A 19080-nucleotide genomic window follows, 5' to 3' on the forward strand; every position below is an offset into this window, starting at 1 on the left:
AGCCTGTGGTGATCCCTGTAACATTGTGGAGATCAATCCTTTAATAGCCTGTGGTGATCCTTGTAACATTGTATAGGAGCACATGTACAACCCTTTAATAGCCTGTGGTGATCCCAGTAACATTGTGGAGGAGCACAACCATTAAATAGACTGTGGTGATCATTGTAACATTGTATAGAAGCACAAACCTTAAATAGAATGTGGAGATCCCTGTAACATTGTAGAGGAGAACAATCCTTAAATAGACTGTGGTGATCCCTGTAACATTGTGTAGGAGCACAATCGTTAAATAGACTGTGGTGATCCTAGGCCTGTACCATTGTGAAGGAGCACAACCCTTAAATAGACTGTGGTGATCCCTGTAACATTGTGAAGGAGCACAACCCTTAAATAGACTGTGGTGATCCCTGTACCATTGTGAAGGAGCACAACCCTTAAATAGACTGTGGTGATCCCTGTAACATTGTGAAGGAGCACAACCCTTAAATAGACTGTGGTGATCCCTGTAACATTGTGTAGGAGCACAACCCTTAAATAAGACTGTGTTGATCCCTGTAACATTGAAATAGCCTGTGGTGATCCCTGTAACATTGTGTAGGAGCACAACCCTTAAATAAGACTGTGTTGATCCCTGTAACATTGTGGAGGTCAACCCTTAAATAGCTTGTGGTGATCCCTGTAACATTGTGGAGGAGCACAACCCTTAAATAGCCTTTGCATAAAAATCACCTAATTCTAATTAGACATATATATTGCAATAAAATTCCTTCATTAGCATAACTGTTATTGAATTTAGATGCACTATTCAGTATGATTATCATAAAAAAAAGTTAAGTACTGCTTGAATTGGAATGATCTTATCATGAACACACCACATGTACAGTATACATGGTATATGAGCCCTGCTGACAGTGAGAAATCGGAAGTGCTTTTTTGGTTTTCAAGACTGGGGATATGATAAGCTAAGGAAACACTGCAGTTTTGTTTTTACATTCCATTTTATACAGATAATATGAAACAATATAAAAAACATAACATGCGTCTAAATGAAATCTTACCCTACTGAACAACTGTAAAAGTAATGTTCATTAAATGTATACAAAATAGCATTATATATATTACAGACAAAAAGTGTAACAGTGAAATCATTCTACTGAAACCAATATGCGCAACCCAAACTAAGGTGCAATCATAAAAAAATTACAATTTTTAATTTAAAAAATTAAAAACTAAACATGATAAAGAGAATTATATAAAACAAGGGAAATCTTGACCTGCTTAGGCTAATATATAAAAGTATGGATAAGACAGGGAAGCATTCATTATTTTACACTACAACCATGAGGCAAGTCTTAAGAAGAATATAACAAAATTCTTTGGTTTAATTAATGTAAACCTATGTATTTATTTTCTTTTTAAAGATCAGAGGTAATGGTTTCACTGTGTACATAGGCCAGGCAATTTTATTGAGTTGTTAGTGAGGTAATAGAGCACACCTACATGTTATGATTAGTTTTCTAAAAATATGTTCTACTTTCACAAACTTCAAATTCTATCTAAACATTCACTATATTATATATATATATATATATATATATATATATATATATATATAAGCAAGTCTAAATTGAAAACAACGTTCAAACCTATGATTGCGTTGGATACAAACCACAATTTTTATAAGTGTGCATGCAAAACAAATTTCTTGGTAGAGGGGTAATATATATATATAGATTGCCTAACAATGTAATTTTAACACACTATTTAGTATGTAAATATAAGAATGTTTAAAATATTTACAAAATGATGAAAATAAACGCAATATTTCGCTAGACTAACTAGCTTTATCAAGCGTGCATCTATCCAGGTGAAATCGGATGTAGATGATAAGAAACTTTTGCAGCTCAATGTATATGTTGCACTTGAATTTAGCTGCCTTGAAAATAATACATAATTTGGATGGCGTTTATTTTCATCATTTTGTAAATATTTTAAACATTCTTATATTTACATACTAAATAGTGTGTTAAAATTACATTGTTAGGCAATCTATAATTTTATTTGTGTAATTGAATTAATCTCTGTACTGATTAATCCACACTCCCATAGATTTGTATGTCATGTGCTGCTTTTTATAGGCACTTATATATATATATATATATATATATATATATGGTTTTAAACTTTTAAATCAAATGAAAGAAATTTACCAAATCAGATCACATATTTTTTTCTTGTCAAGACAGTTATGCTTCTGGGCAACACTTGGAATGTTTTTACAAGACTATGTAGTAAACAAACTACTATGGTTAACCAGTCTAGTAGTTCCCTGAGCTACATATTCTCATTATAGGGCATAACCGAATTATGACAGTTAGATCTAGTATGCCAGTACTACCCTGTATATGTGTCAATGTAAAGTTGTAGTGTTATCCACATCTAGCAAACATTTCAGATCATATTGGTGGTATGGGCCATCTTGAACTTACAGTGAGGTCAAAGGCCTCACTGAGACATAGCCTTGAGATGAAGAATAGCAATAAAAATACAATTCCTTAGTTCAGATTCTGTTGAGTGTGTGCAGGGATTTTATGTCATGATATGCCATATGTTCCTTCTCCCTTAAAGAGAAAAATTACCCAGCATAGAGTTTTTACTAACACATGAATTAGAAAAATCCAATTTAAAAATGCATACATGTCTATTTGTACTTCAGAAGCTTCTTCGTTTGTTCTTATACCATGTTAACTGTACCTTTAATTCATTAAGTGCAAACAGACAAGGATATCAGTTGACTGTTAGTTCATACTTGATCAAACAATTTTTTATTGTAAATAAATACAAACCTTTTCTGACCATATCTTCTTGCTGGTGTTTTAGATTGTACTTTTTTCTCAACTTTTCCTTTTGGATCTGTAAATGGAATAGAAACTTTCCACTTAAATATGAAAATATAAATTATCCACTATATAGTCAAGTTTGTAAGTTGTCCACAGCACAAGTTTTCCTTGATTTGTACACATATGCTATATTTTTAAGAAAAATTATTCCACTCGTCCTAAATTGATCTGCAGCTGGTGGTCCATATAGTTTACATACACTTTCTCATGTTATTGGTTGAATTGATAATAATAACATATATGTATTCATTTCATCAATTTTCAAATTTACAAAGTGCACTTAAATTTTCAAATTTCACATACATGTAACCTCAGACTATTATGGCCGTACTCTAACACCTACACTCATTCCAAATAACTGTCGGAATTGAAGAAGATAAGTTCCAACCGCGATGATATCTTTACATCCCTTCATAAATCATTCCAAGTGAAAACTAAACATCTGGTTTTTATTTACATGTACATGTACATTGTCATGCTAAAGGCCATATTTCCATAATATTTTGTAATGTTTACATGAATTTCATTGATAAAACCAAAATTGCAGATAACAATTGAGAAAAAGTTTCCTCATCTGACCAATTCACTACATAAATGATATCTTTATGCCAGGAGAGTTATACTCTCTGTGGCAAAAAAAGGGACCATCCATAACAGTGGTCATCTAGAACACCGTAGAAAGGAAATTACTGCATTGTTATCTTAACATGCTTAAGGCCATATCTATTTACAAGACCAAAGAACAGTGAAAACACCAGATAATATGCAAACACTTGTTACCATGTGATTCTGACATGCAAATAAATAAACATTTCCTATCATTCAAAATTTTTCTCTGAAATAACAAAAGTGACATCTTCAGAACATGTATACACTCTTTCAGACTACCATTCCTAATTATTTGGGGAGGAGACCCACAAACAGTCACTGGTTGTCATCAATCCTCTTTTAATGAATAAAGTATTAAATGAAATTAATTGCATTCTATTGCTGAAGAGCTTATAAAATGAATAATAGGATGACTACTGATATTATCTAAAGTGTATACCTGTATCTTTTATATAGTCATAAATCCCTTCATTATCAGAGCTGGTACTATCTGTGTCTGGCCAAGCCTTTGGTTCATACTTCTCAAATCCTTCAAAGTCATGATATTCTTCACCCATGGCCTCATAAATATTATCAGTATATAAATCAGCAGTAATACTACCTGTACTAGCAGCTCTTGGTCTTCCAAAGTCTAAATTTAAAGCAGAAGAAACAGCCCTGACATTTGGTATTTGACCTTGTTCCTGTAAACGTTTCAAAGTCTGTAGTTTAGACTTTGGTGAAGAAGGTGACATCTGTGATTCAAATGAATGTTTTTGTTCTTCAAATGTTCTACTGGTCTTCACATTTTGAAGCTTTGGTTTCCTGCCCTGTTTTGCATCAGACTCAGCAGCTATATGTTCAAAGTCACTTTTTAATTTTTTGAAATAATCTGCTGTCATTTTTTTAGATTGATATTCTACATGTTTTGTTGTCTCCACAGAATGGCTTCGGTCAAAGTTCATATCCTTATTACTCTCCCGCCTTTTGAAAATATTTTTACGAATTTCATTGAATTCATCAAGTTCTGAAGCTGTACTGTCTCTTGGACTCAAGCTTCCTCTTGGTGATTGAACACCTTTTGGGGACATGCTCCCTGTTGGAGAGTTAGTTCCCCTTGGTGACTGATAGCCTCTTGGAGACTGAGGCTCTGGAGAGGAAGAATCTTTATGTTTTCTCACACATCCATCAACATCAAGTGTTCTAGTTAGTTTTTTCTGTTTGGAAATGCCACTTGAAGGAAATTTGTCTCCTTCAGATTTTATTTCCTTTACTTTGGAATGAAGTTCTGAAGATGATGTCTTTGTTTCCGTTTTGGTTTCTACTGGTTTGTGTTTTAAACGAGTTTGAAAATTAGAAACCAACACCTCCCTTTTCTTGAGCCATTCAGGGCGTGCATCTTCAGAACCTGCGGAAGAAGTCCTTGTCAGACTTCTTTGTTTTTGAACTATCTGTGTCACACTTGTTTCTGAATTTTTTTTTGTATTTGGACTGAAAGGACGTGGTTTAGAATTGGCACTGATTTTGTTAAAACTATTATTCCTAGATATGTTTGACCTCGTGTCTGACAAGTCAGAACCAGAGGAATTATTCCGACTTAATTTATCATGACCCGATTCTGATGTATCTTTTGAAAAGCTTAATCCAGGTTCCTTGGGAACAACACTTTGTGAGGAAGTAGATGAATATTTGCTAGTATAAGACCGAGACTCTGTTTTTGTTCCTGATATATTTGTCTCCCGGTGGGAACTTGTGGAAGTGACACTGCTTTTAGAGTTTTTGGAAAAAACATTAAAACTTTGTTGTATATTACTAGGCACATTGTCATCTTTCTTACCACCAGAACCTGGCCGAATTCTTGCTAAAGCTAAATTTGTACTTAGTATTGACATGGCAGCATTCTTATTTGATGGTGCTAAAGACATTTCACCAGAATCATGCCTCTGAAGTTTATTTTCGACTGTTGCCTGACAAACATTGTTCCCACTTCCACGGAAAACCTTGGAAACTGCCATCTTTGGCTCAACTGTTTCACCTTCAGCACCTATTGTAAATTTGGTATGTAACAACAAATCTTTCAATTCATCATCTGATTTTTCTTTAGATGCTCTTAAAGCTGAATTTCTTTGGAAACGCTGTGTTGTCTGTAATTCTTGTTTACTTGTAGTGGTGGTCGAGATTTTTGTGTTCATTATATTTGTGGCATTCACACCACCCGTAGAGTCAAATTTAGCTTTCAGATCGCTAAAATTGGCTGGTTTTGTTTTGGTCATTCTATACCTAATTCCTGTTTTAGCATCCTCTCTTCTTTCTGTATTTGTCGATTTTGAATCTAAATTTTCCATTGTAGTTTTTCTAAACTATTTATTGCACTATCATCTAAATGAAATTTTGATAATAACTAAACGTCACATAATTAGAGTATCTCATCTGTATTACTAGGTCACATGACTACTGGGGTCAAAAGCTCTTGAAATCTTTCCTTTATTCATTGTCTGCATGTCTTATGTTACACCAGGAAATATTGAGATTTTTCTTATCTGGAAAAAAAAGGTGTAATGTTACAAATTGTATAAATGTTATTTATAGTTATTTCTGAAAAATATGCAACACCATATCTGAATTTTTAACACACAATGATTTTGCTATTTTAAATTTTTTTAAAACCTGGGCACAAAGTAACTGAAAGTTAACATGTAAGCACCAAATGAATTAATATTTGAATAAACTTCTAAGAAAATTTTGGGTACAAATTCTGCTCAACTAGATGAAGGTTATATATTATTTTGTGTTTTATTAATCCATCATTAAAATTTATATGTGAAGTAAAATAATTTTGATGACTACAATTTGTAATTGGAATTGAATTAACTTAAACAATGATACTAAAACAGATAAGGTTGAGTAATCACATTTAATAATGTAAAGTACACATCACAAGTATATAATTTCTTTAAATTAACCAAGAAAATGAACCTATCTAATGCAGATGTTAACTGAACAGATTTGTAACATAGAAAAAAAAACATCAGTAATGATAGTAAAACTTGAATCCTGCCATGATAGTCATGTCATGCTCAACTGATCAGACACTTGCTTTTTGTTTTGTCTCTTATCTACAGAAGTTGAAATACTTATCCATCAGTTGTATTTCTGAAATTAACATCTTTGGTATGTGTCGTTAAATTTTTTTTCTCACTTTCTTTGTACAAAAAAATACAAAAACACCAAAATTTCAATGGAATTGTGCTTTCATCTAGATAGGGACAAATGCCTGTTAGTAAGCATGGTTACAATCTCTTCTCTAGCTTTATCTGGTTCATTTATGACTCTGCTGTCCATAATTTTAGTTTTTTCAAGAAGTAGACTGCATGGAATTAAGATGAATTGTGTAAAACTAAAAACTCTAAAGAGGCTGTGTTGCTCACCTATGTCTAAGTGCATCTTCAACAATGAACACTCTCTAACATTGTAGACTAGAATATAAATCATGACTAAAATCTTTTTTGTTGATCTTGTATCGCTGATCATTTTTTCTGGTTATAGTTTCTCTACATCTTCTTTTGTTTTGCCCAAAAACAAGAAAGGGTAAAACAAATTCATCATTTAAGAGCAATAATTCCTACAAGAAGACTACTGAAAATTTTGTCTATGTTGACCTATCTGCAGATCTTGTCTTACTGATCATTTTTGCGCTTTAATCTATCTATTATAGTTCTGAAAATACAAGGCAAAACGCAAAAAAGTGTGAAAAACTAATGGAAATCCCCCGGATATGTTGCCATTGTCAGATTTTCTCCATCTATAGCGGTTATCAAGATAAAAGAAAAAACTTTTTTTTCTTCTATGTTTTATTTTTAGCCATGTGGGCCATGCTGTTTGGCAGGCAAGTCATATGGTACATTTTTAAAACTAGATACCCCAATGATGATTGTGGCCAAGTTTGATATAGTTTGACTTTGGACCAGTAATTTTACAGCAGAAGATTTTTGTAAATGTTAAAGGATGACGACTACAACAGACAACTGTGCTAAGTGATTGGAAAAGGTCAGGGTCAGGTGAGACAAAAAAAGAAGGGGGTTTAGTACTCAAAAGCATGTTTTTCCCTGCCACATGCCATATATACCTATACCTGTTTGAAGTCAAGAACCTGTAATTCAGCCTTGGTCTTTAATTGTTGCTGTCTGCCATTTTGTTTTAGCATAGAAGATGTTATAGAATATATATAGGCTGTTGGGTTTTCTTTTTTAAATTGTTTCACATTTTGTCATGCCAATGTTAGGCATTTCAAAGCTTACTATACAGTATGTGTCTTGCTCAATGTTGAAGGCAGTATGATGTTTGATTACATCTACATCTTTAGGTCTCTGGTGGATAGTTGTCATATTTGCAATCATACCACATCCCCTTATTTTTATATTATATAAGTTTACAAATTTTGAAGAAAAAAAACTTTGTTAAAGTTTTCATTTAATAAACACTTTTCTTTCTGGCTTAAAGCAATTAATCTACTAAATAGAGGATACCTATTTTCCATCATAGTTATTTTCAGATGTATATGTCATAATAATTAATCCTGCCTCAATACAAATGTATTTGAATCCAGTCTCGATTTTTTCTAACTTTTAAATAATAGCCCCCTTTTCAACCCATCATATTGAAATTTTAATGTCCTTACCTTTTAGTAAACAAAGTTGTTACAAGTCAAAATAAACATTTTATGGAAAGGAAACTCTTAACATCCTTCCTATAATGAGAACCTAAGATTCAATATCCGTATGACATCAGATTACCGTACATTACAAACTTAACTCTTGTTAAAAAGTGACGAAAATAAATTAACTTAAGCTTTGAAATCTTTTATTGTTTTATCTTTAAAGAAAGTGATTCATTGTAAATAAGACCGTCTGTCATATTATTTGATAGTGTAATTTACAATATATGTTGAACTAAAATGTGTATAAAACTGAATTTAATTTCAACCTTTGGTTTAGATCGACAGAATAATATATTAAGACACTGGTGGACAGTTGTCTCATTGTCAATCATACCACATCTTCTTAATATTTTAATGTATAAAAATTTCGTATTCATTTAAGTGGGAGGTAAGGAAGATAATTTTTTAGACAACAAGTTTAACCTTTATAATTTCACATTATTTTATCCTGAAAGACTTTTTTTTATTTTTATTTTGTTTACATGGTAATCAAACAATCAAAACCTGATGCTTGTACTTTTTTTAATACTGAATATCATCCCACCCTACGGCAGGGGCATAAAAATGTTCATGATAAACATAAAGTAAAATTAAGGTTCAAATAATGTAACTTAAAATTTGCTTAAAACAAAATAAGTAGTTCATTGTTCTGAAGGCAAATCTTAGTGCATGAAAACATAATCAGCCCTCAAGTTACTTGATTGGGTCTTACTGTTATTTAAAACTTCATAGATAAAACTGTTTACAGTAAAGCTTTATAAACAATACTTGAATTATCTTTGGTGAACATGCACCAGGAATCAAATTCAGATCATAAGAGTGCATGTGAAAGTTCTTGAGTGAGACAGTGACTCTTTGTTTAAACAATCTACATGCATGTGTGGGAGTCAAATGGTTTATGTGAAACTTTTCACTAATAAAATGTATACATTTTTGAACTTTGCTTTTATAATGACTTTCAAATCTTTTATCACATGATCTACTGTCTCTAAAAAACTGTTGAAAAAATCTTTAGAATAAAATAAATTAAATTAAAATAAATCATAAATTTTCTGTAAAATACTATATAAGGAAGATATCAGCCATGTTTGAGGCTAAAATGCTTTTCCATTAGGTCCATTACAATGTATCTATAGTGCAGTATTAAAACAAATGTGCAGACAACTTATTATTTTGAAGTCATACTAATGTCATGGTCCATGTAAACACATTAGTGATCTTCAGGAGCATCTGTCATGATTAAAGGAATAAAATTTATTGAATTTCAGCAATATCAAACTTGCCACTGGAATCGCCTTCTTTTGAGTTATATTGAGATTTTGATGTTTGGAGTGTTTCATGTAAAGAGAGTATTGCAGTTAAATGAATTAATGTCAGATAAAATCGCTTTTTCAACGAATAAAGATCCATAACTCCTCAATGTCATATCAGAAATTTATAAAAAAATAAATTGCTTCGCCGAGCGGAGCTGGATACGACCACAGAGCTCCAACCCTGAGCAGTTGGGGCAAAAATGGACACAATATTCGCACTTGATACACAGGTCTGAATTTGGATTGTAATTAAATATATGACACATAATAGGTTTCTGACACAGAATAACTGTAGTCAAAGAACTTAGAGTTGGTTATATGATTTGAATTTATATTCAATTTTTTGCTTTTGTGCAATACACTTTGCTGTTGCGAATTGACCCCCCCTCCCCCACAAAAAAAAAAAATTTACCGCCTCTTTTTTTTGCTTTTGTGCAATACACTATGTTATTGGGTATTGACCCCCCCGACCTTTTTTTGCCAAAAAATTATATTTGAAGAATTTTTCTTTTTAATTTTTGAAATCTGAAATGAGAAAAAATTGACCCTCCACAATTTCTTTTTAACCCCCCCCCCCCCCCCCCCTTTTTCCCCCAAAAAAAATCCTTTCCCTCAAGATATGGTCATAATCTCAATTCAAATTTCCAATGGAGTTTGCAACCATAATTACCCATTTAAATACATCATAAAAGTCTTAAAATAGAAAATGACATACATAATCATGGCTAATAATCATGAGTTAATGTCCAAAAATTCGTAAGGGTTCCGCGGAACCTAGTATCTCGCCTACTTTTCCTGTTAATCGCAGGCTCAACAAAAATGAGGAGGTAAATCAATAAAAATATTCCTCTTGATACTATCTTTTGATTGTAAGAAGCTTCTGTCCAAGTTTGGTAAAAATCCAGGATAGTTTATGAATCTAATAAATTTTTAAAAACTTTAACTGCAGACTGAATGTAATGTTAACTGAAAGAAAACAAAATTTCCTTCTAGATACTAGCATTTGATCATAAACAAGCTTCTGTCCAAGTTTGGTACAAATCCAAAATAGTATAAGAAAGTTATTAAAATTTTAAAAACTTTAACCACAGAGTGAATATGTTGTTTCTTGGCAGAAAATCTAAGTCCATTTAAAAGTAAAATACGGAAAAAATGGATTTATTTTTTCACAAAATTTCCTTCTAGATACTAGCTTTTGATCATAAACAAGCTTCTGTCCAAGTTTGGTACAAATCCAAAATAGTATAAGAAAGTTATTAAAATTTTAAAAACTTTAACCACAGAGTGATTGTGTTGTTTCCTGGCAGAAAAACTAAGTCCATTTATAAGTAAAATACGGAAAAAATGGAATTTTATTTTTACAAAATTTACTTCTGGATACTATCTTATGATCATAAACCAGCTTCTGTCAAAGTTTGGTACAAACCCAGGATAGTTTAAGAAAGTTATTAAAATTTTAAAAACTTTAACCAGGGAGTGAATGTAATATTTCCTGGCAGAAAAACTAAGTCTATTTACAAGTAAAATACGGAAAAACAGGAATTTTATTTTTACAAAATTTACTTCAGGATACTATCTTATGATCATAAACAAGCTTCTGTCCAAGTTTGGTAGAAATCCAGGATAGTTTAAGAAAGTTATTAAAATTTCAAAAACTTTAACCACAGAGTGAATATTTGTGGACGCCGCCGCCGACGCCGACAGAATGTAGGATCGCTATGTCTCGCTTTTTCGATTAAAGTCGAAGGCTCGACAAAAATGCTTGTTTTTTGGCCCCTTTTAGGCCCCTTATTCCTAAACGTTTTGGGCAATTACCCCCAAACTCAATTCCTGCTTTCCCTTTGTGATATGGTACCTTGCAGGACAATTTCAGAGAGATCCATACCCTTGAACACAAGTTATTGTCTGGATTCTAGAAAAATGCTTGTTTTAAGGCCCCTTTTTGGCCCCAAATTCCTAAACGTTTAGGGCAATTACCCCCAAACTCAAACCCAGCTTTCCCTTTGTGATATGGAACCATGTAGTACAATTTCATAAAGATCCATACACTTACACACAAGTTATTGTCCTGAAACTAGAAAAATGTTTGTTCTTTTCCCCTTTTTGGCCTCTAATTCCTAAAATTTTGAGGCAATTATCCCCAAAATCAATCCCAGCCTTCCCTTTGTGGTATGGTACCTTGCAGTACAATTTCAGAGATATCCATACACTTAAACACAATTTATTGTCTGGAAACTAGAAAATGCGTTTTTTGGGCCCTTTTAGGCCCCTTATACCTAAACGTTTTGGGCAATTACCCCCAAACTCAATTCCAGCTTTCCCTTTGTGATATGGAACCTTGTAGTACAATTTCAGAAAGATCCATGCACTTACACACAAGTTATTATCATGAAACTAGAAAAATGCTTGTTTTTTGCCCCTTTTTTGGCCCCTAATTCCTAAAATTTTGAGGCAATTACCCCCAAAATCAATCCCAGCATTCCCTTTATGATATGGAAACTTGAGGTACAATTTTAGAGAGATACATACACTAACACACAGGTTATGTCTGGAAGTTACAAAAATGCTTATTTTTGGCCCCTTATTCCTTAACTGTTGGTACCATAACCCCCAAAATCAATCCCAACCTTCTTTTTGTGGTATTGAACCTTATGGTAAAATTTCATAGAGGTCCATTCACTTAAACTAAAGTTAGAGTGCGAAAACCAATGTGTCTTCAGACGACGACGCCAACGTCATTTTTTTTGCGGTCGTATAAAAATCTGGCAAGAATTGTACCCTTGAGAGTGCTAACAAAGCCATATTCCATAAATTTAATATTTCCAAGGGCATAACTCTTTTAAACAAGAATGTGTCCATAGTACACAGAAGCCCCACTCACACTATAATTTTCTATATTTAGTGGAAAGTGAAATTGGGGTCAAAACACTAATTTGGCATTAAAATTAGAAAGATCATATCATAGGGAACATATGTACTAAGTTTCAAGTTGATTGGACTTCAACTTCATAAAAAACTAGCTTGACCAAAAAATTTAACCTGCCCACTCGCACTATCAGTTTCTATGATCAGTGGACCGTGAAATTGGGGTTGAAACTCTAATTTGGCATTAAAATTAAAAAGATCATATCATTGGGAACAGGGGGCCTCAGTGGCCCAGTGGTCAAAGTAGTCGAACTACTGTATCACTAGCCAGTCAACACTGAGGTTGTGAGTTCGAATCCCGCACGGGGCAGGTGTACTCGACTCCAATCTTAATTGACTAGGATTGTCAGTTTTCCTACCGAAGGTCAGTAGTTCTCTCCGGCTTCCTCCACCAATAAAAACTGACCGCCAGGAAATAGCACAATAGTGTTGATAGAGGTGTTAAACACCAATCAATCAATCAATCAATCATTTGGAACATGTATACAAAGTTGATTGGACTTCAACTTCATCAAAAACTACCTTGACCAAAAACTTTAACCAAAACTTTAACCTGAAGTGGGACAGACGGACGGACAAACGGAATAACGAACGGATGCATTGACCGAAAAACATAATGCCCCTAGGTGGGGCATTAAAAAGTCGATTGTCCACCATAATAGAACTTGTTTGAGATATTGCTGAAATTAACCTATAGTATAAGTTTTATAAAAATCTGGCAAGAATTGTACCTGTGAGAGTGCTAACAAGACCAGACGGACGGACGAACGGCCAGTATTTCCATGTCCCCCACAACGCGTTATGCAACATATCAGCACAAAGATAGATGACTGCTTTTAAATCTCTGCACAACAATACCCTCAGATCTTAAGTTTTGGTTTAAGGTAATTTATCCTGAAGTTGTAGTAAGTAATATCAATTTAATACTTCGTACACATTATAAAACTCGGGAGATGTGTTATGACAGCAATTCAGACAACTATGTTCATTTTGATGTCAACTTTTTACCAAATTAGGATTTTGACTCAGATTCAGAGGTTTACAGATCATGCAGATCAGGTTAAAGCTTTGGGTTAAGGTACTTTCCCATGAAGTTGTGGTCACATCACATTGTGAAACTTAGTATAAGTGTTCATTAGGATGGGAACTTTTTACAATATACATGTATGACAAATTAGCTTTTTGACCTAGATTTCTTGGTTCATTAATGAGATTTAATTTTGGATTATAGTACTTAACAATTATGCTGCAGTCACATGAACTTGACATTTAGTTCTCATGTTCATTATGATATGCAGTAGAAGGGTTTATACCTAATTTCAAGGTTAACTGAACATGGAAAAGTGAAAGTGTGAGGAGGTGGGGGATGGTCTCTGATGGTGTCTTAAGTCTCCTTCTAAAGACTTTTCTTTAGCTTCAGTTCATTTGAATGATGATTGTAAGATTTGTTTGAAAACAACTGATTGAATGATTAATTGATTGATTGATTGATTGGTGTTTAACCCCACTTTCAACACTTGCTTTTTTCGTGGTGCTCAGCTTTTATTGGTGGAGGAAACCAGAATGCACGGTGAGAACCACAACCTTCGACAGAAAAACTGACAATCCTAGTCAATTAACATTAGCTTGGAACACATGAGTAACATGTGTGGGATTCCATCTCACAACTTCAGTGTTAACAGGCTAGTATCATACAGTAGTTGTAGAACATTCAGCCTGTAGACCCTCCTTATACAATTGAACAGCTTATATGGCTAAAAATAATGTGAACCCATATATCTTTCCCCTGGAAAGAGAGATCCCACTTGGAAAAATAAAGTTATGTACAAATGCACGTTCTTATAAGCTATAACCAAAAGATGTAAAAGCATATCTTAAAAATTAGTACTTTAACAGTACATGACGTGTCTATTCAATTTCCTGCAACACCTACCAGTACTGTTACTAAAGGAGAAAGTGAACAAGGTCTATAGATAGAGTACAAGAAACTGTTCTATTTCCTGAAGACTCTCTTCCTGTGATATAATAAATGTATATAGCAAGGAGTATATATATATTTAATACATCCTTTAGTTTCTATAACAATGATATGAAATCAGAGGATAAGTGATGCTTGCTGATCACCATGTCTCACCTCACTCCTTTATCTGTTTATATCTAGAACTACAATATTTTGTAATAATCTATAAACAGATTCTAATAACCTCTGTTTATTATTTAACATTAACATTTTAGACTTCTTGTTTGGAAGATACAAAGTATATCAGTCTGACTTAAAAATATATACTAATTCAATATACTTACAAAGTTTAAGGACCTTCACAATGAGAGTACATTAGCTACATCTGTAAAACACAAAAAAAATCTATTAAATACAACAATGCATGATTCAAGTACATTTCATTTTAATTTAATTACATTGTATATAGTAAAAATCTGGCCATGTTAACCTACACCACAAATGATGAAAAGTTTGAAATAAGAAATTATAAAAGAAAGCATGAAGACCCATGGCCAAAGCAGTAACTTTTTTTAATCTGGATAATGGGTAACAATTACAATGGAATAAATTTCTATTGAAAAGTCCTGTCTGCAGGAATAAGACAACGTATATTAAATATGTTAAACAAACTGCTGTGCCATGACCAAAATACAAATATATCCACTAAATTATCATCATTAAATTACATAACTCAAAAACAACAAATCATTTTTTTGTAAAACTGAAAGAAGGGTATCTTTTACTGGTTTTTAGATTGTAGCAAAGTTTCAAAAGATTATAATTAAATAAAAGAAAAATTGAAGTGACTTGCCAAATAAATACACAAAAAATTCATACAAGGTGTGCATATTTTGACAAATAAAGTTCCATAACTATATATATGGAACAGCAAATTAAATAATTATCAAAATTATTATTATCATCCTGTCTTGAGCAAAATTGTATAATTTCAGTTCTTTTAAAATTACCAGGCCATATTCATTTTTTAAAATTAAAAAATATTTTCTATCATGTAAAAGTATGAGCTCTATAATTATCTATCATGTCTATAGCTGGAAGCTTTTGTAGTTTGAGGAAAATGTATTGCTTCCTGTTATAAGACTTTATAACACAATGCAAAACATTTGTTTCCCTGTGTTCTGAACTTGTGCCAGTTGTGGTTTTCAAGTTAACAATAAAATTTTATGACTAAAAAATTAATATTCTTTCACAGATTATCTTTTGGTCAATATATGATGATTTACATTGTATAAATGTCTGTTTAACATTCAGGGGAAAATAGGGATGATAAAATGTTAGTGACAATACTGTGTCATAGTCATATACCCTGCTTTAAACATATTGAGCCTATTTGTATCTTTAACATGCTCAAAAAGTAAAAGTCCTGCGGGAAGACATGTCATCCAACCAAGACGCCCAGAAAACATATCTTTGATTTTACTCCTGACCTGCTTTGTAGAGAACCAACAATACCAATTCAAAAGTCTAGTTTGACCCAGTCATATTAAAGATATGTAAAGGTCAAGGACAAGAGAGGGATAAAACCCCAGACCTCCACACTTGAGACAACCAAACTATCATAAGACCAATGAGATGGGCCCATATACAAGATAAAGGAGAAGAGGTGCAATTATATCAATCATACAGTCAGTCCATCATATTTGTTTATATTTATCAAGTATCATAGTCTTACAGAACCATGGATGCTGCAGAAAACTGTATAAATGTATGTTTATCAACAGTGTAAATAAAATGTATCCTATCTGAGATACGGGAGACAATTCCTTCTATACACCAAAGTCATAAATTATTCAAAATGTGAAAATTGTGAATTTTAGATATGATTTGAATTTTGTGTGAAAATTCAATGAACAGTGCACTCCTTCCAGGGATACCCCTCCCCTGTAGATCCAGGGTTCCAAGAAAGAGGAGTGTAAATGCCCATCATATGCATGGTAACAATATCTCTGAGGGGGTTTGTTTAGGGTCATGACATCCTGACTTTAATGGTCAAAATAAAATCTGAATCTCAACTTCAAAAGTCTGCAATAGTATTTTCTGTTTTACATGTATGGGACGGTTTTGATAAACTTATATTGCTACATGTGTGACAACATGAATAATTTATGGGCCAAAAAAGTGGCCTTATCAAGCCAATTCCTTTATTTTTTTACTTATTGATTTTAAAGCTTTTTTTAAAGTTTTTTACATTTCAACTTTGAATCAAAGTTTTCATAGAATATTTCTAAACGTAATTTTCTTACCTTGAAAAATAGCTTTTCTTTTAAATTAGAAAAAAAAACAAAATACAAAAAAATAAACTGCTTCGCCGAACACAGCTGGATACAACCACAGAGGTCCAACCCTTGACAGTTGGGGCAAAAATGGACACAGTATTCAAGCTTGATACAGGTCTGAATTTGGATTGTAATTAAAATTTGACACATTATAGGTTTCTGACACAGAATAAATGTAGTTAAAGAACTTGAAATTGGTTATATGATTTGAATTTATATTCAATTGAAGACTTCTTGCTGTTGTGCAATACACTGTGCTGTTGCACAATACTTTGTAAATCTGTTTTCATACCTTTATATATACAAAGAATTAGCAAAATAAATTGTGACCCCCAATTTTTTTTGGGAAAATTGATAATTTCTTAAATCTGGAGGGGAAAAAAATTGACCCCCCCCCCCCCCAAAAAAAAAATAAAATTTCCTTTTTGTAAAATATGGTACAATTTAAGAGACATCCATACACTTAAACACAAGTTATTGTCTGAAAACTAGAAATTTGGCCCCTTTTTGGCCCCTAATTCCTGAACGGTTTGGGCAATTACCCCCAAAATGAATCCCAACCTTCTACTTGTGGTATTGAACCTTGTGGTACAATTTCAGAGCAATCAAAATACTTATACACAAGTTATTGTCCTGAAACTAGAAAAATGCTTGTTTTGGATCTCTTTTTGTCCCCTAATTCCAAAACTGTTGGGACCATCACCCCCCCAAAAACAATCCCGACCTTCCTTTTGTGGTATTGAACCTTTTGATTAAATTTCATAGAGATCCATACACTTTAACTAAAGTTATTGTCAGGAAACCAAATGTCTTCAGACAACGACGACGATGTGATAGCATTTTACGAAAGCAAATTTTTTGCGGTCGTAAAAAAAAGGTACTAATAAAATGCTTCGCTGGGCGCAGCTTGATACGACCGCACAACATTCAAGCTTGATACAGCTCTGAATTTGGATTGTGATTAAATATTTGACACAGCATAGGTTTCTGACACAGAAAGAATCTGGTCTAAGAACTTTAATTTTTTTAATTTACCTATCATGGTCCAATGTCCAAAATCAAAATACATGGTTAGATTCAGCATATCAAAGAACCCCATATATTCAATTTTTGTTGAAATCAAACAAAAAAAAAAAGTTTAATTTTGGACCCTAACTTGGACCAACTTGAAAACTGGTCCCATAATCAAAAATCTAAACACATGTTTAGATTCAGCATATCAAGGTACCCCAAGAATTCAATTTTTGTTAAAATCAAACTAAGTTTAATTTTGGACCCTTTGGACCTTAATGTAGACCAATTTAAAAAACGGGACCCAAAATTAAAAATCTAAAAACACGGTTAGGTTTGGCATATCAAAGAACCCCAATAATTCAATTTTTGATGAAATCAAACAAAGTTTAATTTTGGACCCTTTTGACCTCAATATGAACCAATTTGATAGCGGGCCCACAAATAAAAAATCTAAATACATGGTAAGATTCAGCATATCAAAGAACCCCATATATTCAATTTTTTGTTGAAATCAAACAAAGTTTAATTTTGGACCCCAATTTGGACCAACTTGAAAACTGGACCAAAAATCTAAAATCTAAATACATGTTTAGATTCAGCATATCAAAGAACCCCATATATTCAATTTTTGTTGAAATCAAACAAAGTTTTAATTTTGGACCCCAACTTGGACCAACTTGAAAACTGGGCCCATAATCAAAAATCTAAACACATGTTTAGATTCAGCATATCAAAGTACCCCAAGAATTCAATTTTTGTTAAAATCAAACTAAGTTTAATTTTGGACCCTTTGGACCTTAATGTAGACCAATTTAAAAAACGGGACCCAAAATTAAAAATCTAAAAACACGGTTAGATTTGGCATATCAAGGAACCCCAATAATTCAATTTTTGATGAAATCAAACAAAGTTTAATTTTGGACCCTTTTGACCTCAATATGAACCAATTTGATAGCGGGCCCACAAATAAAAAATCTAAATACATGGTAAGATTCAGCATATCAAAGAACCCCATATATTCAATTTTTGTTGAAATCAAACAAAGTTTAATTTTGGACCCCAATTTGGACCAACTTGAAAACTGGACCAGAAATCTAAAATCTAAATACATGTTTAGATTCAGCATATCAAAGAACCCCATATATATTCAATTTTTGTTGAAATCAAACAAAGTTTAATTTTGGACCCCAACTTGGACCAACTTGAAAACTGGGCCCATAATCAAAAATCTAAACACATGTTTAGATTCAGCATATCAAAGTACCCCAAGAATTCAATTTTTGTTAAAATCAAACTAAGTTTAATTTTAGACCCTTTGGACCTT

General features: G+C 32.7%; 1 protein-coding gene across 8 annotated transcripts in view; it reads right to left on the reverse strand.

Moving 5' to 3' along the window:
- Positions 1-19080, reverse strand: part of LOC127720580 (microtubule-associated protein futsch-like) — a 338813-nt gene that overhangs the window by 306712 nt on the left and 13021 nt on the right. For 6 of the 8 annotated variants that reach the window (XM_052227201.1, XM_052227196.1, XM_052227199.1 and 3 more), the window contains exons 2-5: positions 14748-14788; positions 3949-6028; positions 2847-2913; positions 1059-1070 (exon numbers count right to left, since the gene is read on the reverse strand). In XM_052227201.1, coding sequence (XP_052083161.1) covers positions 1059-1070; positions 2847-2913; positions 3949-5833 — 1964 coding nt within the window. In that variant the 5' untranslated portion in view covers positions 5834-6028; positions 14748-14788. Of the gene's footprint in view, positions 1-1058; positions 1071-2846; positions 2914-3948; positions 6029-8166; positions 8272-14747; positions 14789-19080 lie in introns of those variants that run through there. The other 2 variants (XM_052227195.1, XM_052227200.1) reach the window with 2 other exon arrangements.

Source organism: Mytilus californianus, unplaced genomic scaffold (genome assembly GCF_021869535.1).
Source record: "Mytilus californianus isolate M0D057914Y unplaced genomic scaffold, xbMytCali1.0.p SCAF_11, whole genome shotgun sequence".
Lineage (NCBI taxonomy): Eukaryota > Metazoa > Mollusca > Bivalvia > Mytilida > Mytilidae > Mytilus > Mytilus californianus.